The 26,251-nt window shown below is 39.0% G+C and overlaps 1 protein-coding gene across 2 annotated transcripts; it reads right to left on the minus strand.

Moving 5' to 3' along the window:
* Positions 1–1,675: 1,675 nt before the first annotated feature.
* Positions 1,676–25,968, minus strand: LOC105493850 (actin related protein 6). Of its 2 annotated transcripts, none has more exons than XM_071071263.1 (11): positions 25,581–25,968; positions 21,584–21,701; positions 20,892–20,960; positions 18,840–18,963; positions 16,409–16,544; positions 16,266–16,322; positions 14,277–14,375; positions 14,103–14,181; positions 7,849–8,020; positions 6,278–6,356; positions 1,676–2,322 (listed from the first exon to the last, which is right to left on the minus strand). In XM_071071263.1, the coding sequence occupies exons 1-11, from the start codon at positions 25,742–25,744 to the stop codon at positions 2,193–2,195; spliced, it is 1,227 nt and encodes a 408-aa protein (XP_070927364.1). In that variant the 5' UTR covers positions 25,745–25,968; the 3' UTR covers positions 1,676–2,192. The 2 variants fall into 2 exon arrangements, with proteins under 2 accessions (XP_070927364.1, XP_070927363.1); XM_071071262.1 differs by having other exon boundaries at positions 6,278–6,416; positions 25,581–25,965.
* Between the last annotated feature and the right edge of the window lie 283 nt (positions 25,969–26,251).

Genomic DNA, 26,251 nt, shown 5'->3' on the forward strand with positions numbered 1-26,251 from the left:
ATGGTGAAACTCCGTCTCTACTAAAAATACAAAAATTAGCCAGGCGTGGCGGCGGGCACCTGTAGTTCTAGCTACTCAAGAGGCTGAGGCAGGAGAGTTGCTTGAACCCAGGAGGCGTAGGTTGCAGTGAGCCAAGATCGTGCCACTGCACTCCAGCCTGAGCAATGGAGCGATACTCCATCTCAAAACAAAACAAAACAAAACACCAATTTGCAGTGGTTCAAAAATGAGCACTATGAGACCTAATTTATATAAAAATTAGTTTACTGTAATAAGCATGTGAAAACACACATACACACTATTCTCAGACAAATGTAAACATCAGGCTGGGGCATGTTTAGGAAAGGCAGCTTTGAGGAATAACCCAGTTTCTCAAAGGAAAAACACCTGGTTGGTGTTTCTGCTCTCCAGGATGAGGTCCAGACAGGTAATGCACTTTAAATGAGGACTTACCTTTTTACCTCCAGTGACATCACCTTGAACTTCTAGAACAGTTATATTGTTCGGTTGCAAGAATTTCTTTTGTACCACCAGCATCTTCTTGCTACACTCTCCACAGATTATACGCCAGTAACCATGTATCACATAAACATGGTCACTTTGCAACTCTGCAATGATAACCAGTCTAGGTCTAGGAAGGAATTCCAGGCGCTAAAGCAACATAATCTATGACTGTAACTGGACAGCTTTCACCCTGACCAGCATTCATCTTTTCACTTGTTTTCCTTTGGGAGACTACTTTCTTTCACTCTAGGCCATCAGTGTAGGATTGTCAAAGCCCCTAGAGCCATAGGATAGGAACATAATCCTAGTTAGGGTGAAAAGAGTGCTAGAAATTTGATTCCTGAGCACAACAATGACATAAGATAGAAAATATAGGAGCTATTTTGATGGCAGAGCTCTAGGACTGTCCCTGTTTCTGTAACTTAAGATTTCTAAAGTTACCCTGGTTTTTATCTTTCTTAAGGCTGTGGACCCAGCTTTTCTTAGACTTTATACACTATCCTTTGTCCTGCTGATAAATTTTGTTTTGCTGAAGATATAGCCCAAATGAGTTTCTACTGCTTGCAATCAGAAAAGCCTACCTGATCTATTCATTGATGTCACTGTCAGCTGTTACCTAAAATTGGAAAGCTGGAATCTTGACCACTTTAATGTTTATTATGGATCATTGTTTTGGTTTAAAGGAGTTTTAAAAACAAAATGCTAACATTTGTATCAAGAGTTCTTGAACAGGCCAGGCGCAGTGGCTCACGCCTGTAACCCCATCATCTCAGGAGGCTGAGGCGGGCAGATACTTGAGCTCAGGAGTTCAAGACCAGCCTGGCCAACATGGCGAAACCCTGTCTCTACTAAAAATACAAAAATTAGCCAGGTGTGGTGGTGGTGGCACACACCTGTAATCCCAGCTACTCGGGAGGCTGAGGTAGGAGAATCGCTTGAACCTGGGAAGCGGAGGTTGCAGTGAGCCAAGATTACGCCACTGCACTCCGGCCTGGGTAAGAGAGCAAGGCTCTGTCTCAAAATAAATAAATAAATAAATAAATAAATAAATAAATAAATAAATAAAAAAGAGTTCTTGCACAACCCTGAGTTAACTTCAAATCTCTTTTCATACATCCTAAAAAAAATAGTACTTTTATGAGTGAAATAAGATATTCTGCCAACACAGTAGTGACCAAAAAAACTTTATTAGCTTAGTCTCCACCCTTTTAAATGTACTCTAGGTACAAAATAAACATTATACACATAAAGATCAGTCTTTCCAACTCTAGAATGTATAAATAAGAATGACAGTTTTTAAATAAAATACTTTAGTCACAGTCACACAAAACTACCTTCTAAGTAAAACTGTCCAGTGAAGCAGTTAAATTTGTGTTTTCACCTATGAAGAATTAAACTTAAAATGCTTCATTCTTTCTTCTTTTAATGAAAAATAACCTACCCTTGGAAACAGCATAAGCATTGTTATGTTGGTCTAGCTCCTAAATGAAAATGTGGACTGAGTTACAGTTTACTATAATAACCTACATAAAAAGCCTTTGAAAATTAGCAATCAATCAAAGTATTTATAAATTCAAGCCTTTTTCTTAGGATGAAAGGTAACACAGTTCCTTAACCTCTTTTAAAAGGAACTTTGAAATTAAACCTTACGGTCACAACTAGTCAAGACTTTCATTCAAAAATGTTGCTTAAATATCAAATTTCTCTTCACAGACACTATGTCCATTTTCTTCATAATCTTCTCTTGTTACCACCATATCTTCAAAATCATCGTTCTCTGATATCAATTTTCCACCTTCCCAGGCATAAGTAATAGGGCTGAAAATAAAGGTATAAATGAACCCAGATGATTTTACAGTAAAACTGAAATGCCTGAAACATAAATTACTTATTAGGTTGGTGCAAAAGTAATTTGTGGGGTTTTTTTTTTGCCATTAAAATGTGGCAAGCTCTACCCAACCCAACAGAAAATCATTTAAGGTACAGAAATAAGCATACATTTCATATGAGTAAAGCAACCCAAAAAGGAAAGGAACCTTGTTCACTGCTACAAAATAGTAAATGTTCCTTTTTCCCTATGTCCTGAATTTATGGACCCTCTAATTCTAAGGAAAAAACAAGAATATAAGCAAAAGATCAAAAGATGCCTAAAAAGAAAAACTGTCATACTGAGTCTAAATTCTGAATGTGGCAAAGATATGTCATCTCAGTAATTCTCATAGCAACCCATAAAATAGCTACTTTCTTTCTTTTTGAGATGGAGCCTCACTCCATCTCAACCTCACTGCCCAGGTTGGAGTGCAGTGGTGCAATCTCAGCTCACTGCAACCTCCACCCCCTAGGTTCAAGCAATTCTCCTGCTTTAGCCTCCCAAGTAGCTGGGACTACAGGCACATGCCACCACACATGGCTAATTTTTTTGTATTTTTAGTAGAGGTGGGGTTTTGCCATGTTGGCCAGGGTGGTCTCGAACTCCTGACCTCAGGTGATCCACACACCTCGGCCTCTCGAAGTGCTGGGATTATAGTCGTGAGCCCCCTTTATAGATTTGAAAAATGAGGCTCAGAGAAGTTAAGTCTGGAACTAGAATTTAGGCTGGAACTAGGATTTAACTGAGAACTGTTTTCACAGTCTGTGCTTTTGCTGCTACACTTTGTTGCCTCTAATAAACGAAACAGAAAACACAGTGTATGATAAACAATTATGTGGGAAGACACAGACAATAGGTAAAATTAGAGCAAGTAAAACATCTAGTTTGGTTTTGCTATCTACAACCAAGGTTATACTTTGTGTTATGACTCAATTCTATTTCTACTCTTCTTTTTCCCCAATTTAGAGTTTCAAATCTGAAAAAGGTAAAGAAAAAAGTTAAATCAATGTTTTCTAGTCAAGTGTAGTGGCATATACCTGTAGTCCTAGCTACTTAGGAGGCTGAGGCAGAAGGACTGCTTGGACCCAGGAGTTCAAGGTTGCAGTGAGCTGTGATCACACAAGTAACAGAGGGAGACTTTGTCTCTATTAAATAAACAAAGGTCGGTTATGGTGGCTCACACCTGTAATCCCAGCACTTTGGTAGGTTGAGGTGGGAGGACTGCTTGAGCCTAGGAGTTCAAGACCAGCCTGAGCAACACAGCGAGATCCCATCTCTACCAAAAATTTTAAAAATTAGCCAGGCATGGTGGCGCATGCATGCAGTCCCAGCTACATGGAAGGCTGTGGTGAGAGGATCACCTGAGTCCAGAGGTCAAGGGTGCAGTGAGCCGTGATCACACCACTGCATTCCAGCCTGGTGACAGAGTGAGACTGTCTCAAAAAAAAAAAAAAAAAAGAAACCCCAAAGCCAGGCGCAGTAGCTCATACCGGTAATCCCAGCACTTTGAGAGGCCAAGACGGGCGGATCACATGGTCAGGAGTTTGAGACAAGCGTGGCCAACATAGTGAAACCCCATCTCTACCAAAAGTACAAAAATTAGCCAAGTATGATGGCGTGTACCTGTAGTCCCAGCTATTCGGGAGGCTGAGGCAGAAGAATCACTTGAACCCGGGAAGCAGAGGTTGTGGTGAGCCGAGATTGCACCACTGCACTCCAGCCTGGGCAACAGAGTGAGACTCCATCTCAAAAAATAAAAAAAAAAGTAAAAAAACCCCAAAACCCAACTTGGCTGGGCTTAGGCAGAAGATTACTGAGCCCAGGAGTTGGAGGCAAGCTTGTGTGAAACAGTGAGACTGTCTCTGCAGAAAAAAAAAAAAAAGAAGGTTTTCTTTTCTTTCTTTTTTCCTTTTTTTTCTTTTTGTTTTTTTTAGAGACACGGTCACACACTGTTGCCCAGGCTGCAGTGCACTGATGCAATCCTAACTCACTGTAACCTCCAACTCCTGGACTCAAGTGATCTCCCTACCTTGGCCACCCAAACTGGTACAATTACAGGTGTGAGCCACCAAACCTGGCCAATAAATGTTTTCTTTATTGTATTTATTATATTTGCATTAAGCTTTTATAAAAATGGATTTATATGTAAGTATACACATATATTTATACAAAAGCAGTGGATACACAATAAAAATTTATTTAATAAAATAATAAGACTTATTTCTGTGGATCCTTTGGCCTGTAACCTGTGCATACAAGATAAAAAGCCAATATGCTTTATACTCTTAAGAATATATGAACATGGCCGGGCGCGGTGGCTCAAGCCTGTAATCCCAGCACTTTGGGAGGCCGAGACGGGCGGATCACGAGGTCAGGAGATCGAGACCATCCTGGCTAACACGGTGAAACCCCGTCTCTACTAAAAAATACAAAAAACTAGCCGGGCGAGGTGGCGGGCGCCTGTAGTCCCAGCTACTCGGGAGGCTGAGGCAGGAGAATGGCGGGAACCCGGGAGGCGGAGCTTGCAGTGAGCTGAGATCTGGCCACAGCACTCCAGCCTGGGCGACAGAGCGAGACTCCGTCTCAAAAAAAAAAAAAAAAAAAAAAAAGAATATATGAACATTAGTGGTGAGAAAAATCATTCCAATATTTTTAAATTGTTTATTCATTTATCTCATAGCTATAAAAGAAAGGGATACCAATGAGGGCCTTCTATGAACTTCTATTGATTTTGGAAAATTCTACTTTAGCTTTAAAGCAAAACTCTAGAATTAAGAGTCAGGTATGTGGGGTCTTGTTTGCAACTCTGCCACTAACACTAGGGGTGAGTTTTTTAGACATATATTTTGGTAAGAAGTCCTCACTCAAGGTAAGAAAACTGGGTTTTAATCTGATCATTGCTATTAACTCACTATAAGGCATTTGCCAACTCATGAGCCCTTGTTTCTTTATTTACAAAATACGAATATTGAATAGGATGATATATAAGCCCTTAGAGCTGTAAAATTCTACCTTTGTTTTTTTTGTTTTTTTGCAGCGGGTCTAGGGGAGTTGTTAGTTTGTTTTTGAGACAGAGTCTCGCTCTGTCACCCAGGCTAGCATACAGTGGTGCAATCTTAGCTCACACCAACCTCCACCTCCTGGGCTCAAATGATCCTCCTTCCTCAGCCTCCTGACTAGCTTGGACTACAGGTGCACACCAGCACATCCGACTAATTTTTTATAGAGACGGGGCTTCACCATGTTGCCCAGGCTGTTCTCAAACTCCTGAGCTCAAGTGATCTGCCTGCCACAGCCTCCCAAAGTGCTGGGATTACAGGCGAGAGCCACTGCGCCTGGCCCTACCTTAGTTTATTTTAACCACTAAAGTGGAAGTGATGATATGCACTTTTTCTCATATAACAGGGTACAGGGTAGACATAAAACAGTTTTGAATTTTAAAAACCTCATTAGAAAAATCATTTAAAGGAGAATTTTTAAAATTCTAAAATAATTTATGAATTGATAAAACTTATCACAATGGTTCAATTATTCAATTTCTATTCCTGACAGAAACTGTCAAGAAATAATACATCTCAAATAAACCATATAGATAATAGCCTGATTGCTTTGCCTATAAAAATCTTTTAGGACCAAGGCTGATTTACTACATGGGAGTAATCACCCCATATACTTAATTGAGCACCCATTGTGTACGAAACATTATGGTTGGCACTTTACATACTTCCATTTAATTTAGTGAAATGTAAGATTTATCATTTCAATTTTTGAAAGAAGAGAAATTATTCAGCAGGTGAAATAAACCTGCCACCGTGGGATAGCCAGGCTTTAAACTCAAGTCAACAGACCACCTTTTCTATAGGCAGACTTCCATGTTTCATTTCTATATAAAACAACACTTACTTTTCAGGCAGCACAACAGAAACATCATAATCTGTTGGAGTAAGACATCGAACTTCTGAGTAAACCCGATCCCTAAATCCTGGGAAAAGGGAATTTCCTCCTGTCAAGACAATGTTCTTAAAAAAATGCGGCTGCATTTCTTTAAAAGAAAAAAGAGAAGGAAAGGAAAAAAGGCATTAGAAAATCTGTTTACTTTTCTGGAAAGATGTGGATGAGGGATCAGATAAGAAGCAATGAGGGATTAGAGTTACTGGTGGGAAATCAAATAAATTTTCAAGTCCATTCTAAGATTCGTAATGAGGTTACAGTTTATACAAATAAAGACATTAAAGAGTGAAATATGACCTCATAGATCTTTAAAAGAAAAACCTAAGGTGAGGGGGGTAAACTAATGGCTACTTACTGTACACTCATGTAAGCCATATAAAAATGAGTGACACTGTAGTTAAAAAAAAAAGTTGATAATTATAATTATTATTCTCTAAAATGGGGGGGAGGGGTCTTGCTGTAGGCTGAGACTGTGAGCTATCATAAGGATGAAAAGGTCTTTCATGACATTTGAACTTACAAGCCCAAATCTCCACATTATCTCACTGAGGCAAACATATATGCTGTGCAATACTTACCTTTGATAGTTAAAAACACTCATAATCTATGTTTAAAGAGGGGATCTAAGTATGAACACGCATTAAAGTTACATGATAGCAAATGTTAAGTATTAAAAGCCTTCAAAACACCACTGGAAAATCCATCAGGAATTAAGAGGTACAGACTGTCCCACCTAATGTTTCTGTTCAGTAAAACAAGGGCAGAGTTTCCTTATATTGACCTTGAGTCTCACTCTGCCATGACATTAAAGCAGTGTAGTACAAAATGTTGTACACATCGTGACTGCAACCTTATATAAAATGGGAAATATGAAAATAGCTGTGAAATAATTATGTACAGATAGCATTATTATTATTATTATTATTATTTTATGAGAAGAAAGTACATGGCCTGTGCTAGATTTTCTCCAATGCCTACTTCTTGTGAACCAGGGAGATATTAAAGTATCCTAAAACTCTAGAACATTATTTACTTAAGGCATGTTTCAGGAGAATCCAGAAATCACTATGAAACACCATATTCCAATCCCTTTAAAATTAATCCTGTATGTTACTCTAAATATAACAGAAAGAATAAGTCAGTCCATCAATAGCTGAAAACCATTAAATTGTTAAGTTATAAATTTTTATTCTGTACAGACCTGGGTTAAATGAAAAATTTTCTAAAATGGATATGGCAATTTAATACTCATGGAGAGATACATTTCTTCAAGTTTAAATGGACCATAATGATTTCTCCTCTATCAAATTTATAATTACAAGAAAAGATTAAAAAAAAAGAAAAAAACTTATACTTAAAGATGAATCAAGAATTATTTAAGTGCATTATGAGATCTAGAAATCTCTGCAAATAAAACAGACTCACCAATTTCCCTGAAATTATTTAGAAGAAACAGCGTTCATAGGGCTTATGATTGTTTTTAAACAATTATAATTCTTTAGTATTTTACTCTATTTATGTACCTTCAGGTAGATTCTGAATTGAATAGACAATAGCTTCTGGAATTCCCATTTCTTGAATGCCTATATCAGAAGGATTAAAGAGTATTTCTGGAACAGCAAATCTCTCATTGGCCAAACGAAGAATTTGTTCCCCAGATTTGTATTTTCCACTCAATACCATCTCTTCCCTTGGCTTAAAGAAAAAGAAGATTAAAAGTTTAAGTTACATTAATAATATGCAATACTAATATATTAACCATGTTCTTGGAAGTTTCAGGATTCTCAAAATTGAGAAAAATGTGGCTGCCTTTACTGTTGCCAAAATCATACAAAACACAACTAAATAATTACTGACGCCAATATGGCTGTTCCTTCAAAGATAATTTGGCAGCTTTATTCCACACACTTTAAAATACAAAGAGGGCCAGGTGCCCTGGCTCATGCCTGTAATCCCAGCACTTTAGGAGGTCAAGGCGGGTGGATCACTTGAGCCCAGGAGTTCAAGACAGCCTGGGAAACATAGCAAGACACCTGTCTCTTAAGAAAAATAAAATAAAATAAAATACAAAGGAAAAAAAGAGAACAGACAAGAGAGAACTTGATAATCTATCTCTAATGGTAAAATGATTCTAGTTCCTAGGGAACAAAGAACACACTCTAAATAAAAAAAAATTTACTATGTCTTGTGTTTCTACTGTCTGCTTTCACTCCCCTAATTTAGGTGTTTACTGGATATGTGCCTCTATTCTACTAGGATTTCCCCATTCCCTTCTGGAAACAGCCTACATCTCTACATTTCTTTACTATGTATTCAATCTCTATTCTAAATTAGTTTACAAATGATTTAAGCAAGTCCATGGTCCTTATCCTTGAAATTACCTTATAATTATAAGGCCTATGTATAACAAACAACTTTAAACAACCATGACTCATATTTTCTTGTTATTTATTTTCTGCTACCCCACCCATTCTGTGAGCTGTAGTGCTGAGGGGGCTAGAAAAAATAATCTCCTCTCACAATATTCTAAATCATTAAAAATAATGGTCCCTCTCAATTTTACAACCATCAGCTTTCCTAGATTCAGGTAAAGACACTCATTTCATTTGACTTATTAATGCAGTTGTCCTCCCATGAAAGGATAGGTCCCAGTCCTTTATGTAAGTATAAAAATACTTAAAATATATTAAAATACTAGCAATTTATTAAAAAGTAACATATATAAATAACATTATAGATTCCTTAATATGATCAGCCATCTACTCTCTATTCAGATTTCAGCTTCCTGAGAGGTTTTTTTCTGCTTCCCAAATAAAAAGATCCTTCACTATTCTCTATCACCCTGTGTTATCCTTCATAGCTTATATTGTTCACCATCACATATCCACGAACTAGCGTAAAAAAGTACCTGGCACACAGTACTCAATAAATTTTTGAATAACAGTATGCAAGACAACAGCATATCATTCATTAAACATATTACATACATTATCCCACTGAACTCTCATATAACCCTGTAACACGGGCATATTTTCCTTTTAAAGTAATGATGCAATTGGGCTCTGCAAGAGCATATTATTTGTTCAAGGTCGTTCATATCATAACCCAAAGCACATATAAAATGTTCCTTCCACGATACTACCACTCATAACCTGAATATAAATGCTTAGATTTTGATCATTTGGGAATTCCATGCTCAAAACATTATTCTAGAATAAAAAAATAATAATAATATTCACAAATACTCCAGGAAGAACAGAAAACTATAAATCACTTTTAACCCAGAAAACTATAAATCACTTTTAACCCAAAATACAGTTCTATGTAACAAAGAGAAGAATATTATGCCTCACAGAAGTATTCTTCCTTCTCAAGCAGAATGGAAAATATTTTCTATGAATTTACACATTCATTAAATTCCAGCCATTCACTGACTTGAGTTTAAGGGATATAAGTCATTTTGTCAACATTCAAAATAACCTGAGATAGTTGCAGACTTAGAGAATTTCAGTTGATAAAACATTAGAGGTTATCTAGTTCATAGACCTGATTGACAGAAGAGGATCATGGGACTTATTCTGGATAAAATGACTAACTAGGGGAGAGAGCCAGTCTAGATATCCTTGTTAAATGTTAGCACTAAAGCCATTAACCATTAACATGTAATCTGGAGGCTGGGCACACTGGTTCACACCTATAATCCCAGCACTTTGGAGGCCAAAGTGGGAGGATCACTTGAGCCCAGGAGTTGAGGCTAGCCTGGGCAACACAGATGAGCATGGTAGCTCGTCTCTACAAGTAACTTTTTAAAAACTTAGGCGTGGTGGCAAACATCTGTGGTTCCAGCTACTTGGGAGGCTAAGGTGGGAGGATCACTTAAGCCTGAGAGGCCAAAGCTGCAGTGAGCCGTGATTGCACTCCAGCCTGGGCTACAGAACAAGACCCCGTCTCAAAACAAACAAACAAAAAATGTAATCTGGTACTACAAGTAGTTTCTGTTTTATTACAGTATAATTACAAAAGAGTATAATTACAAAAAGACTTTTATTTTAGACATAGATAAATGAAATTTTTAAGTGTCACTGGGAGCTGCTACTTTAGGTCATGTGTCAATGTAGGTCATGGTTACTACACAGCCCTCATAAAGTTAGTTCCAGTACAATTAAAGAAATGACCAGTGTAAGTTATGCTGGCTCTGCAGAAAGTGCTAATCAACGTTGAGGACGATTTTCTCAATTTAGGTCAGTCAAATTCATTATACATTAGCAGGCTTCCTCTTTCTGATAAGAAATAAAACTGGAATTTCTATTGGTTGTTATCTGTAAGGATATTACAGGCCTATTTTTATTGCTATTGTTACTACCGTTAGTGCTAGAAAATCAAGTATGTAACTTCCCCCAACTACTTAAAAATATTCTTGAAACTATCAAAGTTCAAGTGTTAACAAAATCCTAGGAATAAAGGCTCTCAAATGTTTATTTTAATCAAGTATTAAAATCAAAACAATATACAAAATCCCAATATGTAAAATATAACTGTTTCTAAATCTTTAAAAAATTAAGATGATTTAACACAGAATCTGAATAAGGTATACATTTTAACAAAATTGACAAAGATTAAACCATTCTTTCTATAATAAACATTTGCTGTAACACTGTATCATCTGCCAAAAGCCCGGTTCCAACTGACTGTGTCTACTCATCTGATATTAAAATATACATTAGATATGAGAATCAGCAACAGTATATCCTGAGTCAATTAAGTGCAGTCTATAACCAGATTCTGTTCACAAGGTCAAAGGCCAATAAGAAACCTTATACGGCTTCTGCCTTTTCTAAACATGAGGAAACTAATGGTCAACTAGGAGAATAACCACACCTCTACTGGCTTATTGCATAAGGTACTCACTTGAGAAAACACGGCTTATGATTTGGCAAGGAAGAAGCCGGCAGAGTTTAGAAGAAAATGTCCAATAAACAAATAGGTTGTCATTTGCAGGGAAGGAGAGTTGTTCTAAAAAGAAAGATTTCCTAGTTGACTATCCAATCATCTGGAAGAGGTTTTAAGTTTTCAAACTTATGAAGTAAATAATTCTAGGAAGAGGAACTGAGAACATGGATACAGGTTTTGTTTTGAAGTGCCCCAAGACATTCCAGTGACCAGTCAGGTTTAAGACTGGAAGTCACTGAGACTTTATTCAGATCCATCCCTGTAGAAATCAGGATTACTTTACCCCTGTTAACCCTACAGAGTACCATAAATTTTCCACAAGGTATGAGCTATAAAATATGACGATGATCAAATATTCCTAGTTAGAAAGAGGTTTGGTATTTAAATGTTTGGGGCAGTTTTCCTCGTCTTGTAAAGAAGAAAAAAATCACACCTTCCGTATCCTAGCTAGGACTTGGGCTTCCAGTTTCTCTCCACCTGATGCATGCCCAGGCAACCTTTTCCCATCATGTATCTTAATTCCCATTTCTGAAAGCCAGCCTAGGTCCTTTCAAAAGGATCTGTTTCATTCTTTGTTTTTTGTTTCTTCTGTTTTTAAAGAGACAGGGTCTGGCTCTGTTGCCCAGTTCTGGAGTACAGTGAAATGATCATAGTTCACTGTAAAATCAAATTCATGGACACAAGCAATCCTCCTACCTTGGCCTCCTGAGTAGCTAGAACTACAGGTGTGTGACACCATGCCCAGCTGATTTTAATTAATTAATTTATTTATTTTTTCCATAGAGACAGGGTCTCACTTTGTTGCTGAGACTGGTCTCAAACTCCTGGCCTCAAACAATCCTCCCACTTCAGCCTCCCAAAATGCTGGGATTATAGGTAGGTGTGTGCCACCACAACCAGTCACAAGGATCTGTTTCTAAGAACATAAAAGGATGATTTCAGTTTTTATAGGGCCCCAAGTGGTCTCTGAACTCTGATTCATATTTCACCTCAATAATCTGGCCAAACAAAATTCATTTTTGTTTTCAGGCATACTAAGTATAAATAACTACATAAAACCCACGTATTCACCAACCAGCTTAATGTAACTTTACAGATAAGCTGACACTCCCCTAATTTGGTGTTTTATCGTTCACACACATAGTGTTTTATACTTTTACTTCATATTTAAGTATACCTTAATAACATATTATTATTCTCACCAAAAAAAGAGAACATATATTATTCTGCATAGACTAAAAGTATACATAGCTTTCTAAATGTGCTTTCCTATGAAAATCAGATTTCTGAGATTTATTCATGCTGTTTATATAGGCTCTACTTGATTTCACTACTGCTTATTATTTTATTATATGAACATATTCAAAAATTATTCTCCTTCCATTAGTGGATATTTAGGCAGGACTCAATTTTTCACTATTTTAAAGTACACTGCAATGAATATTATAAATGTCTCCTTGTACAAATGTGCTTATGTTTCTAACCAAAGATTTTTAACTTCCCAACAGTCCTCATCAAGTTGGTAACCAGAAACGCAAACTTCACATTTACCTAAACACAGAAGTCATTTTATCTGAGCTGATCAAAGATAAATAGAAATTATTTTGACATCCATGATAAACTGCTTCTCAACACTTTGAAACTCCATTGGATTTTGCCCTTTTCTAATCTAATCATACCAGACCAAACAGAAGTAAAATTTGGCCCTGGGTCAACCATGTCAATAATTTTCACAATAGGAAAATAACCAATTTCTAACTCAATTTAAACTAGTAAACAAAAATGGGTTAGCCATAATATACATAATGATACTGTTTATCTCCAGATTTGCCCTATGTGCTATCTTTTGGCTGATAGTTCTTTTTCTAAATAAATTTACTAAGAAATTTATCAATCAAATTTCACTTTCGCCTGGTGAAATGGCCAGCAGGAAGGTAGTAATCAACAACTCTCTAAGGGCCAGGAGCTGTGGCTCATGCCTGTAATCCCAACACCTAGAAGCCAAGGCAGGAGGATCATTTGAGTTCAGGAGTTTGAGGTCAGCCTAGGCAACACTGTAGGACCCCGTCTCTACAAAAAATACAAATATGAGCCAGGCGTGGTGGCACATGCCTGCAGTCACAGCAACTCTGGAGGCTGAAACAGGAGGATCACTTGGGCCTGGGAGGTCAAGGTTATAGTGAGTGCTGTGATCGCACCATTGCACTCTAGCCTGGGTCACAGAGTGAGATGCTGTCTCAAAACAAAAAACAAAAAACAGACAGACAAAAGAAAAGCAACTCTCTAAGGCCCTGCCAATCCCAGCTGGATGTGAAATTATTATATTATTATTATTATTATTTTTTTTTTTGAGACAGAGTCTAGCTGTGTCACCTAGGCTGGAGTGCAGTGGTGTGATCACTGCAACCTCCACCTCCTGGGTTCAAGTGATTCTCCTGCCTCAGCCTCCCAAGTAGCTGGAACTACAGGCACCCGCCACCACACCCAGCTAATTTTTTTTATATTTTTAGTAGAGACATGGTTTCACTATGTTGGCCAGGCTGGTCTTGAACTCCTGACCTCGTGATCCACCTGACTCAGCCTCCCAAAGTGCTGGGATTACATGTGTGAGCCATTGCGCCTGGCCTAAATGAAATTCTTTTCAAATCTAACTGAGGTGATCACTTGAAATATCACTGATTTTTTTTTTTTTTTAATTTTATAATAAGAGACAGGGGCTTGCTTTGTTGCCCAGGCCAGTGTCTTAACTCCCATCTTGGCCTCCCCAAGTGTTGGGATTATAGACATGAGCCATAGCAACCATCCATTGATGGTTTTTAAAAATTACCTTACAAAAGCCCTTTTTAATTGTACTGAAGTCAGGCAAGACATAGTCTATCATTACTGTATTTTCTTCTCCTTTCAACCTGGAAAACAAAATTGAGATTTATGAAATATCCTAATTATGTGTAACATCCCCCTACAATCTACTTTCCAATTCTTAGACTGTCATTATACATACTTTGCAATATCCATGTCTCTATAAAAATCCTGAGACACATAGCATACATCTTCTTTCACTTGATTAATCACATGTGTTTCATCCATAACATGTAGCTGCCTAACAGAAATAAAAGTTGTAAAATTTGACACAGAAACAAATATAATTTACAATTATCTGACATTTTTTCTGGAATTAAATTTTCAGGCAACTGATTTTTTGAAATTTGAAATTCTTGAATGTGTAAAATAATTTTAACTTTATGGAATACTGTCACTTCCATTAATTTCCATACTATTCCTCTGAGGGTAGATATTAGTCAGTTTATAGGTAAGGAAATGGAAAACAAAGATATTAAGCGGGGTTTATCTAACTAAAAAGCAAACATCCCCCCGCAAACCGTTCTGAATAGAATCTGGCTACAATGCCTTAACTCCATGCACTTTCTCTTCTGATTATATTAAGCATTGTTGAGTCAGCACACAGTACCAAGCACATACAAGCTGTTTAATAATAAATATTTGACTGAGGGTGAAGCTTAAACATTGGCTTACTATAGAAATAAAGATGTTTAACAATAAACAAAAACTTTTCCACCTCCCAAAGTGCTGGGACTACAGATGTGAGCCACTGTACCTGGCCATAATTATTTTTAATGAAAAAATTGGAAAATGTATGGCATGACTGGGTGTGGCCATCCCAGTATTCATTCTCCCACCAGTATCTTTAAAATATATATGTGTATACTTTAAGTTGACATGTAATAATTGTACATATTTCTCAGGTACACAGTGATGGTTTGCTGGGAGCTGTGGCTACACCTGTAATCCCAGCACTTTGGAAGGCTGAGGCAGGAGGACAGCTTAAACCCACGAGTTTCAGACCAGCCTGGGCAACACAGTGAGAACCTGTTTACAAAAATTAGCCAGGTGTGGTAGCACATGCCTGTGGTCCCAGCTACTTGGGAGGCTGAGGCAGGATAATTTCTTGAGCCTAGGAGTTGAGGATGCAGTGAACCATGAACACACCACTGCACTCCAGCCTGGGTGACAAAGTAAGACCCTGTCTCAAAATAAAAAAGAAACTCACACAGTGCATCAGATCAGGATAACTAGAATATCCATCATCTTAAACACTTATCCATTTTTTTGTGTTGGTAACACTCAATATCCTCCTTCTAGTTATCTGAGACTGTAACATTCTTGCCAAGCTCAGGGGCGCGAAGTGCAGGTCAGTAATCCCAGCTACTAAGGGAGGCTGAGATGGGAGATCTCCTGAGCCCAGGAGTTTGAGACCAGCCTGGGCAACATTGTGAGAACTTGCCTCAAATAACAATAATAGTAATAATAAAATTATAAAAAGAAAACAAACAAAAAGCAACTAACATTCTTCAAATAATAAACATATAGCGATGGAAAGCCAATCAGTGCTTGCCAGGGGTCAGTGACACAGTGGGGGAGCAAATATAAAGGAGTAGGGCACTTAGGGGAGCAAAGGGATACTGATGGTATGATACCATCCAAAGTTAATGTAACAAGAAATTGAGATTTAAGAAATCTACTTACGTGTTAAACACAATAAAATTAAAAATAGCAGCATAAGTTAATGTACAACATTTACTATTTTTTTTCCTTTTTTTTTGGAGAGAGAGGGTCTCACTCTGTCACCCAGGCTGGAGTGAAGTGGTGCGATTTTGGCTCACTGCAACCTCCACCTCCTGGTTCAAGTGATTCTCATGCCCCAGCCTCCCAAGTAGCTGGGATTACAGGTGTGCACCACCACACCTGGCTAATTTTTGTATTTTTAGTAGAGGTGGGGTTTTGCCATGTTGCCCAGGCTGGTCTTGAACCCCTGGCCTCAAGTGATGCACCCACCTCGGCCTCCCAATGTGCTGGGATTACAGGCATGAGTCACCATGCCTGGCATTAAAAGTTAAGACTAATCTTAAATTACTTTAAGAAGTTCCTCCCCAGAGCCCCATCCTCCCAAAGAATCAAAGCTAAGCATCACCTGTAAGATATGATCTCCTTTAGATGATTGGTTAAGAGTTTTCCTCCCACATTTATCCTGAAAGAGGAGAACTCAAATTTAATTATTGCACATATCATTCTGTTTAATCTTTAGAAACAACATGAAAATTAAATGCAACTCACCGAATAATTGCTTCTTTTTTCTTTTTACTTCTACAATAAGGAACTATATGTGTAAAGGAATATCCACTATCAACAATGATACAGCATAATTCGGAAGGATTATCTCGGAAATACCTATGTGCACTGAGAGCCCCAGCTATTTAAAAAAAAGATAAAGAAAAAAGTGAACAAAAATATAACACTACTTTAAAGCAATTAAAAAGGAAGAAAACGAAGACAAGCAGCAAGACAGAAATGTTCCCTTTAATTACAAGAAAAATGTTAATTTATAATACTATTCAGAACTGTCAAAAGATCTTTATAGTGTTTATACTTTAAAATACCACACTTACATGGTAAACATAATAAAAATCTGGTATCCATTTTTAAAGGTAAATATTCACTCCATAGTTTAAAATAATTACTACAACAGCAGCTCATTTTTACTGATCATTTATGACATGCCAGACTCTATTCTAAAATCTGTATAACGAGTGTGTATGTTAATACTCAAAACAATTCCATTTTACAGATGAGGAACCTGAAGCTCAGAGAAGTTAAGTAATGTGCTCAAAGTCACACAGTTAGGAAGTACCAGAGCCAGGATTCAAACCTAGGCTGTGTGTCTGTACAGCAGGGTTCTCAAACCTCAGAACTACTGACGTTGGGGGTTGGATAACTCCTTGTTGTATAGGGCTTTCCTGTGTGTTGTAGGATCTTGGCCTCTACCCATGAGATGCCAGTAGCACCTTCCCAGTGATAACGATCATGGTTCAATGCAACCTCCACCTCCTGGGCTCAAGTGATCCTCTTGCCTCAGCCTCTCCAGTAGCTGGGACTATACACATGCACCACCAAGCTTGGTTAATTTTTTAATTTTTCTTTTGTAGAGATGGAGTCTCATTATGTTGACCAGGCTGATTTCAAACTCCTAGCCTAAAGTGGTCCTGCTACCTTGGCCTCCCAAAGTTCTGGGATTATAGGCATGAGCCACTGCACCTGGTTGAGATTGTGCCCTTAACCACTGCACATACTGCTGCTTATATGGACTTAAATTCTGAAAATTAAATATTTAAATACTTTCATTGTACCCAACCATGTCACATAATCTAAGCCTGTAATAAACTTGCTTCTAGATGATATTTACAGATTGTTCTCCCTCACACTGGCAGCCTGAGCTACTAACATAATTTCAAACAATAAGAATTGGGCCTGGAGCCATGGCTTACGCCTATAATCCCAGCACTCTGGGAGGCTGAGGCAGGAAGATCTCTTGAGTCCAGGAGTTCAAGACCAGCCTGGGCAAGAAAATGAGAACCTGTCTCTACAAAAAATAAATAAATCAGCCAGATGTGGCAGCACACACCAGTGGTGCCAGCTACTTGGGAAGCTAAGGCGGGAGGATACCTTGAGCCCAGGAGGTGGAGGCTGCAGTGAGCCATGTTCGTGCCAACACACTCTAGCCTGGGCAACAGAGCCAGACCCTGACTTAACAAAAACAAACAATAATAATTGCAAACACATAAATGACAGAAAAGATAACTACCTCAGAATCTTTCAGAAATGAGAAATATGTGGCTAATAACTTCTTCAGAAAGAAATATTAGTAAAAAGATAAAATGAGAGATGTCTGACTATATAATCTCTGAGGGTTCGTCTAGTTTTAAAATTCCAAGACTTGCCAGGTGCAATGCCTCATGCCTGTAATCCCAGCACTTTGGGAGGGCAAGGCAGGTGGATCACTTGAGATCAGGAGTTCAAGACCAGCCTGACCAACATGGTGAAACTCCATCTCTACTAAAAATACAAAATTAGCCAGGCATGGTGGTGCACGCCTGTAATCCCAGCTACTTGGGAGGCTGAGGCAGGAGAATTGCTTGAACCCAGGAGGCAGAGGGTGCAGTGAGCAGAGATCGCTCCATTGCACACCAGCCTGGGCAACAAGACCAAAACCTGGTCTCAAAAAAAAAAAAAAAAAAAAAGTCCAAATCTAAAAAATGCCACATAGTATTCTGGAACTTTAAGAGTTTATTTACTCGGTTCATATCCATATTCACATTTCACATAACTCAATTTCTTTTTTTTTTGAGACAGGATCTCACTCTGTCACCCAGGCTGGCACGATCACAGCTCACTGCGGCTTCAACCTCCCGGGCTCAAATGATCCTCCTGTCTCAGCTTCCTAAGTAGCTGGGACTACAGGTGTGTGTCACTATGCCCAACTAACTTTTCTATTTTTTTGTAGAGACAGGGTTTCACCATGTTGCCCAGGCTGATCTCAAACTCCTAAACTCAAGTGATCTACCCACCTCAGCCTCCCCAAATGATGGGATTACAGGTGTTAGCCACTGCGCCAGCCAAGAATGCCACTTAATATTTTGGGACTTTATAAATATTACCCTATTCATATCCATAGTCATGTAACTCAATTCCAGTGAAAACCTGAACTCACCATTTACTCTTAATACTGCTTGGAACTGGTATTCTTCAAATAGAATTTCATTCATTGATTCTTGAATTGAAGTGAAGTTAAAGTACGGTTCAGTGATAATAATATTAGTATCTAAAAAATCAACCTATAGGAGAAAATATTCCAAAATGTTTTATAATTTGTAGTGATAATTAACACTTGTTTTACATATACAAATTTATTTAATCCTCACAATAATCATGATAAGTCTTATTACTATCCTCATTTAATAGATGAGCAAACTGAGGCACAGAAAAGTTAAATAAGTGACCAAGGTTCATAGAGCTATTTAATGACATAGGTAAGATTTGAATCCAGGGAGTCTACTTACAGAATCCATGTACTTAACTATTACACAGTTTTACTTCTCTTGGAGGTAGCACTAATAAAATGTTACCAGCCTGGCATAGTGGCTCATACCTGTAATCCCAGAACTTTGGGAGGCTGATGTGGGAGGATTGCTTGAGGCTAGGAATTTATGAGACCAGCCTGGGCAACATAGCAAGACCCCATCTCTACTAAAAAATAATAATAATAATAAACAAAAATTAGCGAGGCAATAAAAATTAGTGCATGCCTGTAGACCCGGCTACTTAGAAGGATGAGGTAGGAGAATTGCTTCAGCCTGGGAAATTGAGGCTGCAGTGAGCCATGATTGTGCAACAGAGCAAGATTCTGCCTCTAAAAAATGAAAGAAAATAAAATGTTACTATAAAATTGTTTAAAGACAATTATGGAAACATTAATGAATGATATAACAAATATTGGGGCTGTTGTTATGTTTCTAAATAAAACGAAAACAAGGTCAGGCAAGATGGCTCAGCTTATAATCCCAGCACTTCGGGAGGCCGAGGCAGGCAGATCATCTGAGGTAAGGAGTTCCAAACCAGTCTGGCCAACATGGTGAAACCCCATCTCTACTAAAAATACAAAAAAAAAAAAAAAGAGCCGGGTGTGGCGGCGCGTGCCTGTAGTCCCAGCCACTCAGGTGGCCAAGGCAGGAGAATCACTTGAAGCCAGGAGGCGGAGGTTGTAGTGAGCCGAGATTGTGCCACTGCACTCCAGTATGGGTGACAGAGCAAGACTCTACCTCAAAAAAAAAAAAAAAAAAAAAAAAGGACAGGACAAGACAAAAACAAAACAAGAGAAAATTGGGCTGGGTGCGGTGGTTCACGCCTGGGCAGATTGGTTAAGCCCAGGAGTTTGAGATCAGCCTGGGCATCTCTATTAAAAAGAAAAGAAAATCATATTAAAAAAAATACTTGCAGATGTTTTATTTATGTATTTATTTATTTATTGAGACATAGTCTCACCCAGGCTGGAATGCAGTAGCGCAATCTCAGCTCACTGCAACCTCCACCTTCTGGGTTCAAGCAATTCTCCTGCCTCAGCCTCCCGAGTAGCTGGGACTACAGGTGTGTGCCACCATGCCTGGCTAATTTTTGTATTTTTAGTAGAGACGGGGTTTCACCATGTTGGCCAGGCTCGTCTCAAACTCCCAACCTCAAGTGATCCACTCGCCTCACCCTCCCAAAGTACTGGGATTACAGGCGTGAGCCACCATGCTTGGCCTGTGGATGTTTGAAATAAAAAAATTAAAAAAAAAAAGCTTAAGATATTCAAATTTATGTAATTCTCTCACACACATTCTTCAGAAGTATTAAAACTTGAACATTTTCTCTGTATACCTATAATCACATTACAGACATTAAAAACAACAAAATCTTCCTATAATATTCACGTATTTAGATACGTAAGCAAAGACGTCTTATTGTGAAAATTAAGATGATACAGTGAATTGATCTAGTAATAGAAACCTGAAGTAAAATTTTGAGTTTCATACAGACTATCTTTACTCAACCTCTACTTCAACATGGAAATTTTATTCACTTGCATTTATTATTTATTTTAAAAGTGACTTAAATATGTACTGAGAATATATTCATAAGTTTATAAATCTTAAAATGTAAGTTATAATTTTTCATTACAAGTAAACATGGAAATAGAATTTGAATACATACTCTAATTTGTTACCTGATACATTTCTTTTCCAAAAAGGTAATCCCAAACTTGTCTTTGAACATCCCAATTCACCAAGTAGCCCTAAAAAATATTTTTATAAATTTAAGTATCAAGACTCTTTGAATAATTTTTAAAATCAGATTATAAATACTTGAATAATATTTAAAAATCAGATTCTAAATCACTGATTTCTATCTATGGTTATCATTTCCAGTGTAATGCTGTTTGAATTTCTTTTTTTTAATTAAAAAAAAATTTTTTTTATTATACTTTAAGTTTTGGGATACATGTGCAGAACGTGCAGGTGTTTGCTACATGGGTATACTGCTGTATGAATTTCAAACCAATTATGTTAGTATGTTTTTCTCCTTTAAAAAGTTAAAAAAAAAACTCACAAATAAGCAATAACTAAAATGTCAGAGGTTCAAAAGACACACCAATATATATATACAGTCGCCTCCCTATACTTATTTTCTTACATTAATGTGTGCATACCACTTAAGAGTTAATTAAGTAAAAATCAATACTCACAATAAGTAACTAAATCATGGTCATTTATTTTTACCCAAACAATTAAATTTTAACTTGGGTTTAATTAGGTTGTAGTTAAAATTTAAGTTACACACAGCCTTCTACATACAATTAAAATTATCTTTAAATTTAGGTCTACAATGCTAGAAATGAAACATAATTAATTGGATTACCTTTTGAAAAGGAAGGATGTAAAACAGTCCAGAAGGGTCTTTTATTTCATCTATCTGGTTGGCAGTAAAAGTTTTAAGACGTGCTGTTTTTGACCGGAACTGACAATTAGGAATAACCCTAGAAACAAGGAAACAAATAATTATCCCCTAAATATTTAGCTCCTAAAAACATTTTTACTTAACCACTACTCTTGATGCCAAAAGACTAGTGTATCCTAAGATTGGTATATCCAGTGTTTCTCATTCTGTCTTAAAATAATACAAAAGGCTGGGAGTGGTGGCTCATGCCTATAATCCCAGCACTTTGTGAGCAAGATGATCACTTGAGACCAGGAGTTAAGACCAGCCTAGACAACACAGCCAGAACCTGTCTCTACAAAAAATAAAACATAAGGCCGGGCGTGGTGGCTCATGTCTGTAATCCCAGCACTTTGGGAGGCAAAGGTGGGCAGATCACTTGAGGTCAGGAGTTCGGGACCAGCCTGGCCAAGAGGGTGAAACCCCGTCTCTACAAAAAAAAATACAGAAATTAGCCAGGCATGGTGGCACATGCCTGTAGTACCAGCCACTAGGAAGGCTGAGGCATGAGAATCGCTTGAACCTGGGAGGCGGAGGTTGCAGTGGTCCGAGATTGCACCCCTGCACTCCAGCTTTGGCGACGGGGCAAGACTCAGTCTCAAAAATAATAATAAAATAAAATAAAAAAGAAAAATACAAATCAGGCAGGCATAGTGATGAGCATCTATATTCCTATCTTCTAGAGGAAAGCTAAGGCAGGAGAACTGCTTGAACGCAGGAGTTTGCAGCTGAAATGAACTGTGATCCCACTACTGCATTCCAGCCTGGGTGGACAGAGCAAGGCCCTGTCTCTATTTCACAATAATAATAACATTAAAATGCTCCCCTCCCCCATTTTTTTTTTTAAGTTCAGTATGTAACAAGTTCTATACGGATCCTTTCTCTAATAATCCTCAAGAAAAAACCCTTACAGGTCAGTATTGCTTCTGCCACTGCAGAGATGAGAGCCAGTATTTTGGTAAAGGTCTTAGTCTTTCTGGCTTTAACACAGAAAGTCTTAATACTGTTTGGATTAAAGATTCACAAGTTAGGCCAGGCGTGGTGGCTCATGCCTGTAATCCCAGCTACTCGGAAGGCCGAGGTAGGAGAATGGCGTGAACCCGGGAGGCAGAGCTTGCAGTGAGCCAAGATCACACCACTGCACTCCAGCCTGGGCAACTGAGTGAGACTCTGTCTCCAAAAAAAAAAAAAAAAAAAAAAGAAAGAGATTCACAAGTTAAAAATTATGGCCATAAAAATTAAGGTTCTAGCTGGGCACGGTGGCTCACGAATGTGATCCCAGCACTTTGGAAGGCTGAGGTGGGCAGATCATGAGATCAGGAGTTCAAGACCAGCCTGGCCAACATGGTGAAACCCCATCTCTACTAAAAAATACAAAAATTAGCTGGGCATAGTGGTGCGTGCCTGTAATCCCAGTTACTGGGGAGGCTGAGGCAGGAGAACTGCTTGAACCCAGGAGGCGGAGATTGCAGTGAGCAGAGATCACGCCACTGCACTCCAGCCTGGGCAACAGAGCAAGACTGTCTCAAAAGAAAAAAAAAAAAAAAAAAAAAAGAAAAAGAAAAAATTAAGTTTCCATGAAGCCAAAGACCTTCAATCAGCAAGATGCTATAGGGCAGGGGTCCCCAGCTGCAGGGCTTGTGGTCCGTTACCTGTCTGTGGTCTGTTAGGAATCAAGCCTTCATAGCAAGAGGTGAGCACCAGGGTGGGGAAAGCGGGTGGGGCCATGAGCATTAACATCTAAATTGCATCTCCTGTCAGATCATCCATAGCGTTAGATTCTTACAGGAGGACGAACCCTATTTTGAACTGTGCATGCAAGGGATCTAGTTTGCACACTTTTCTTTGTGGGAATCTAATACCTGAGAACAGTTTCATTTCAAAACCGTCACCCAAACCCATACCCCCAACCACATGTTAAAATTGTCTTCCATGAAACCAGTCCCTGGTGCAAAAAAGATTGGAGACTGCTGCTGCTACGGGGTACAGAAGTAGCAACTACTTTTTTTTTTTTTTTTTTTTGAGACGTAGTCTCTCTCTGTCGCCCCAGGCTGGAGTGCAGTGGCCCAATCTCAGCTCACTGCAAGCTCCGCCTTCCGGGCTCAGGCCATTCTCCTGCCTCGGCCTCCCAAGTAGCTGGGACTACAGGCGCCCGCCACCACACCTGGCTAATTTTTGTATTTTTAGTAGAGACAGGGTTTCATCGTGTTAGCCAGGATGGTCTCGATCTCCTGACCTCGTGATCCACCCCCCTCGGCCTCTTGCTGTTTGCCATGAGCTTACAATCTGGTTTGGAAGCCAAACTAGAGCCATTATCAATTATACACATACAACACGACACTGGGATAATACTGTAAAAAATGTTTTATACCTGCTTATTTCACTTATAATACTGTCAACATTTTCTCTACATGTTTAAATATTCTTTGAAGACATAATTTTAAGAAGCTGAATTTGTTAACAATCCCATGGTTGTATTTTGATGTATTTAGCCAATATGCTATTCCTGATTATTTAGCTTGCTTCCCATTTTTTGGCTGCCTGTATACGATGTCTATGAATAATACAAAGCACTTCTAATTAATTCTCTAAGTAATAATAGAATTACTGTGTCGTGGCCAGGCGTGGTGGCTCACGCCTGTAATCCCAGCACTTTAGGAGGCCGACACAGGCAGATCACGAGGTCAGGAATTCAGACCAGCCTGGTCAATATGGTGAAACCCCCATCTCTACTAAAAATACAAAACTTAGCTGGGCACGGTGGCGCGCGCCTGTAGTCCCAGCTACTTGGGAGGCTGAGGCATGAGAATGGCTTGAACCCGGGAGGCAGATGTTGCAGCAAGCCGAGATGGTGCCACTGCACTCCAGCCTGGACGACAGAGCGAGACTCCCTCCCCCCAAAAAAAAAAAAAAAAAGAATTGCTGTGTCAGCTAGGTGTGGTGGCTCACACCCGTAATATCAGCACTTTGGGAGGCCAACGCAGGTAGATTGCTTGAGGCCAGGGACTGAAGACCAGCCTGGCCAACACCGTGAAACCCCGTCTCTACTAAAAATACAAAAAATTTGCCGGGCGTGGTGGCGCACGCCTATAATCCCAGCTACTCCGGAGGCTGAGGCGGGAAGATCACTTGAATTCAGGCTGCAGTGAGCTGAGATCGCACCACTGCACTCCAGCCTCGGCGACAATGATAACGATACACATTGCCAAAACGTTTTCCAGAACGGCTGTAACAATTTACATTCCTACTCAGTTTGATTTCCCTCTTTTTCAAAATAAATGAAAAAGAAGGAAAGGAGGAAGGAAGATAAGAATTTTTTTTAATGCTCTGTTAATTTGATAAAGGGAAGGCGTGACTTTAAGTTTACTTATTTATTCAAACATATATTTTATGACTATACATGTTATGAATGCCATTGTATTAATAGTACTTCTGTTTAACTGACCTTACCAACTAGGTCGGCCAGTAGGCCAGTCTTCAAAGCCTCTAGATCCTAAAACCGTGATTTTTAGACTTTTAGGGGGTCATAGAACCCTTTGAGAATCTAATGAAACCTATAATCTTGTACCCAGGAAAATCCACATACACCCAAACACGCTGCCCAGTTTCCAAAGGCTGATGAACTTTACGGACCCTTCTGTTAGGAACGCATCTCTAAAAGTCTATTTTCCTTGGCTATTTCCTCTTAAGAAATAAAACAGACATCCCACTTCCGGGGCCTCGCAGCCCAAAACTAAAACCAAAATCAATTTCAATTCAAAGCATCACAACCACCCACCCAGCTCCAACCAGGGAATCCCTCTGGCTAAGTCAGGGCCGCGCGGGGGCGTCTGCAGTTCATTGATGTCCGGAGATGAAACGTAGCACATGAAACCACTAGGCATATATATCTTGTCCCTCGGAGAAAGAAAGCACTTACGACACATTTTCATGGCTGTAACCGATTTTGGCGTTGTAAGCTCCGTTATCCAGCACCAAGGTCGTCATTTCACCACCAACCACACCGCAGCCGCCGTTGTTTTCCCTTTCCGACCCCTCTGCTCGAGCCTTTTCCGGTACTCTATGGTTTGTTGGGCGGAGCATTAGGACGCGCCTCTGGTCACCCTAGCAACGGTGAACGCCGGAAGTCGGAGATGCTAAGCCCCACAAACCGTTAGGGAGTGTCCGCTGTGCTTCCAAACTTAACCTGTTTATGTGGTGGCGAGATTTGACTGCTAAGTGCTTTCTCGCTCATTTCGTATTTGTTTTTAACTGCGCAGATTGATTTGCGCAACTTTTTTCTAATCCTGTAGAGAACCGGCTGCGTGCTGTGTGTGTGTGCTTGTGTGTGTATATGTGTGTGTCTTCCGATAGCATTCTTCAGACGGTGACATTCTTTGAAGAAAAAAGTGCAAAACCATACGCAGCAAGAAGGTCTATCGACTGCCTTGCTCTTGGACTCACATTCATACCGTCCTCTTCCCCATTCCACTTGCTCTTCTGGACGCAGCTGAGTCTTTCTCATCCAAAAATGGCTTTTGGACCGGACGCGGTGGCTCACGCCTGTAATCCCAGCACTTTAGGAGACCGAGGCAAGCAGATCACTTGAGG

This window comes from Macaca nemestrina, chromosome 10 (genome assembly GCF_043159975.1).
Source record: "Macaca nemestrina isolate mMacNem1 chromosome 10, mMacNem.hap1, whole genome shotgun sequence".
Classification (NCBI taxonomy): Eukaryota; Metazoa; Chordata; class Mammalia; order Primates; family Cercopithecidae; genus Macaca; species Macaca nemestrina.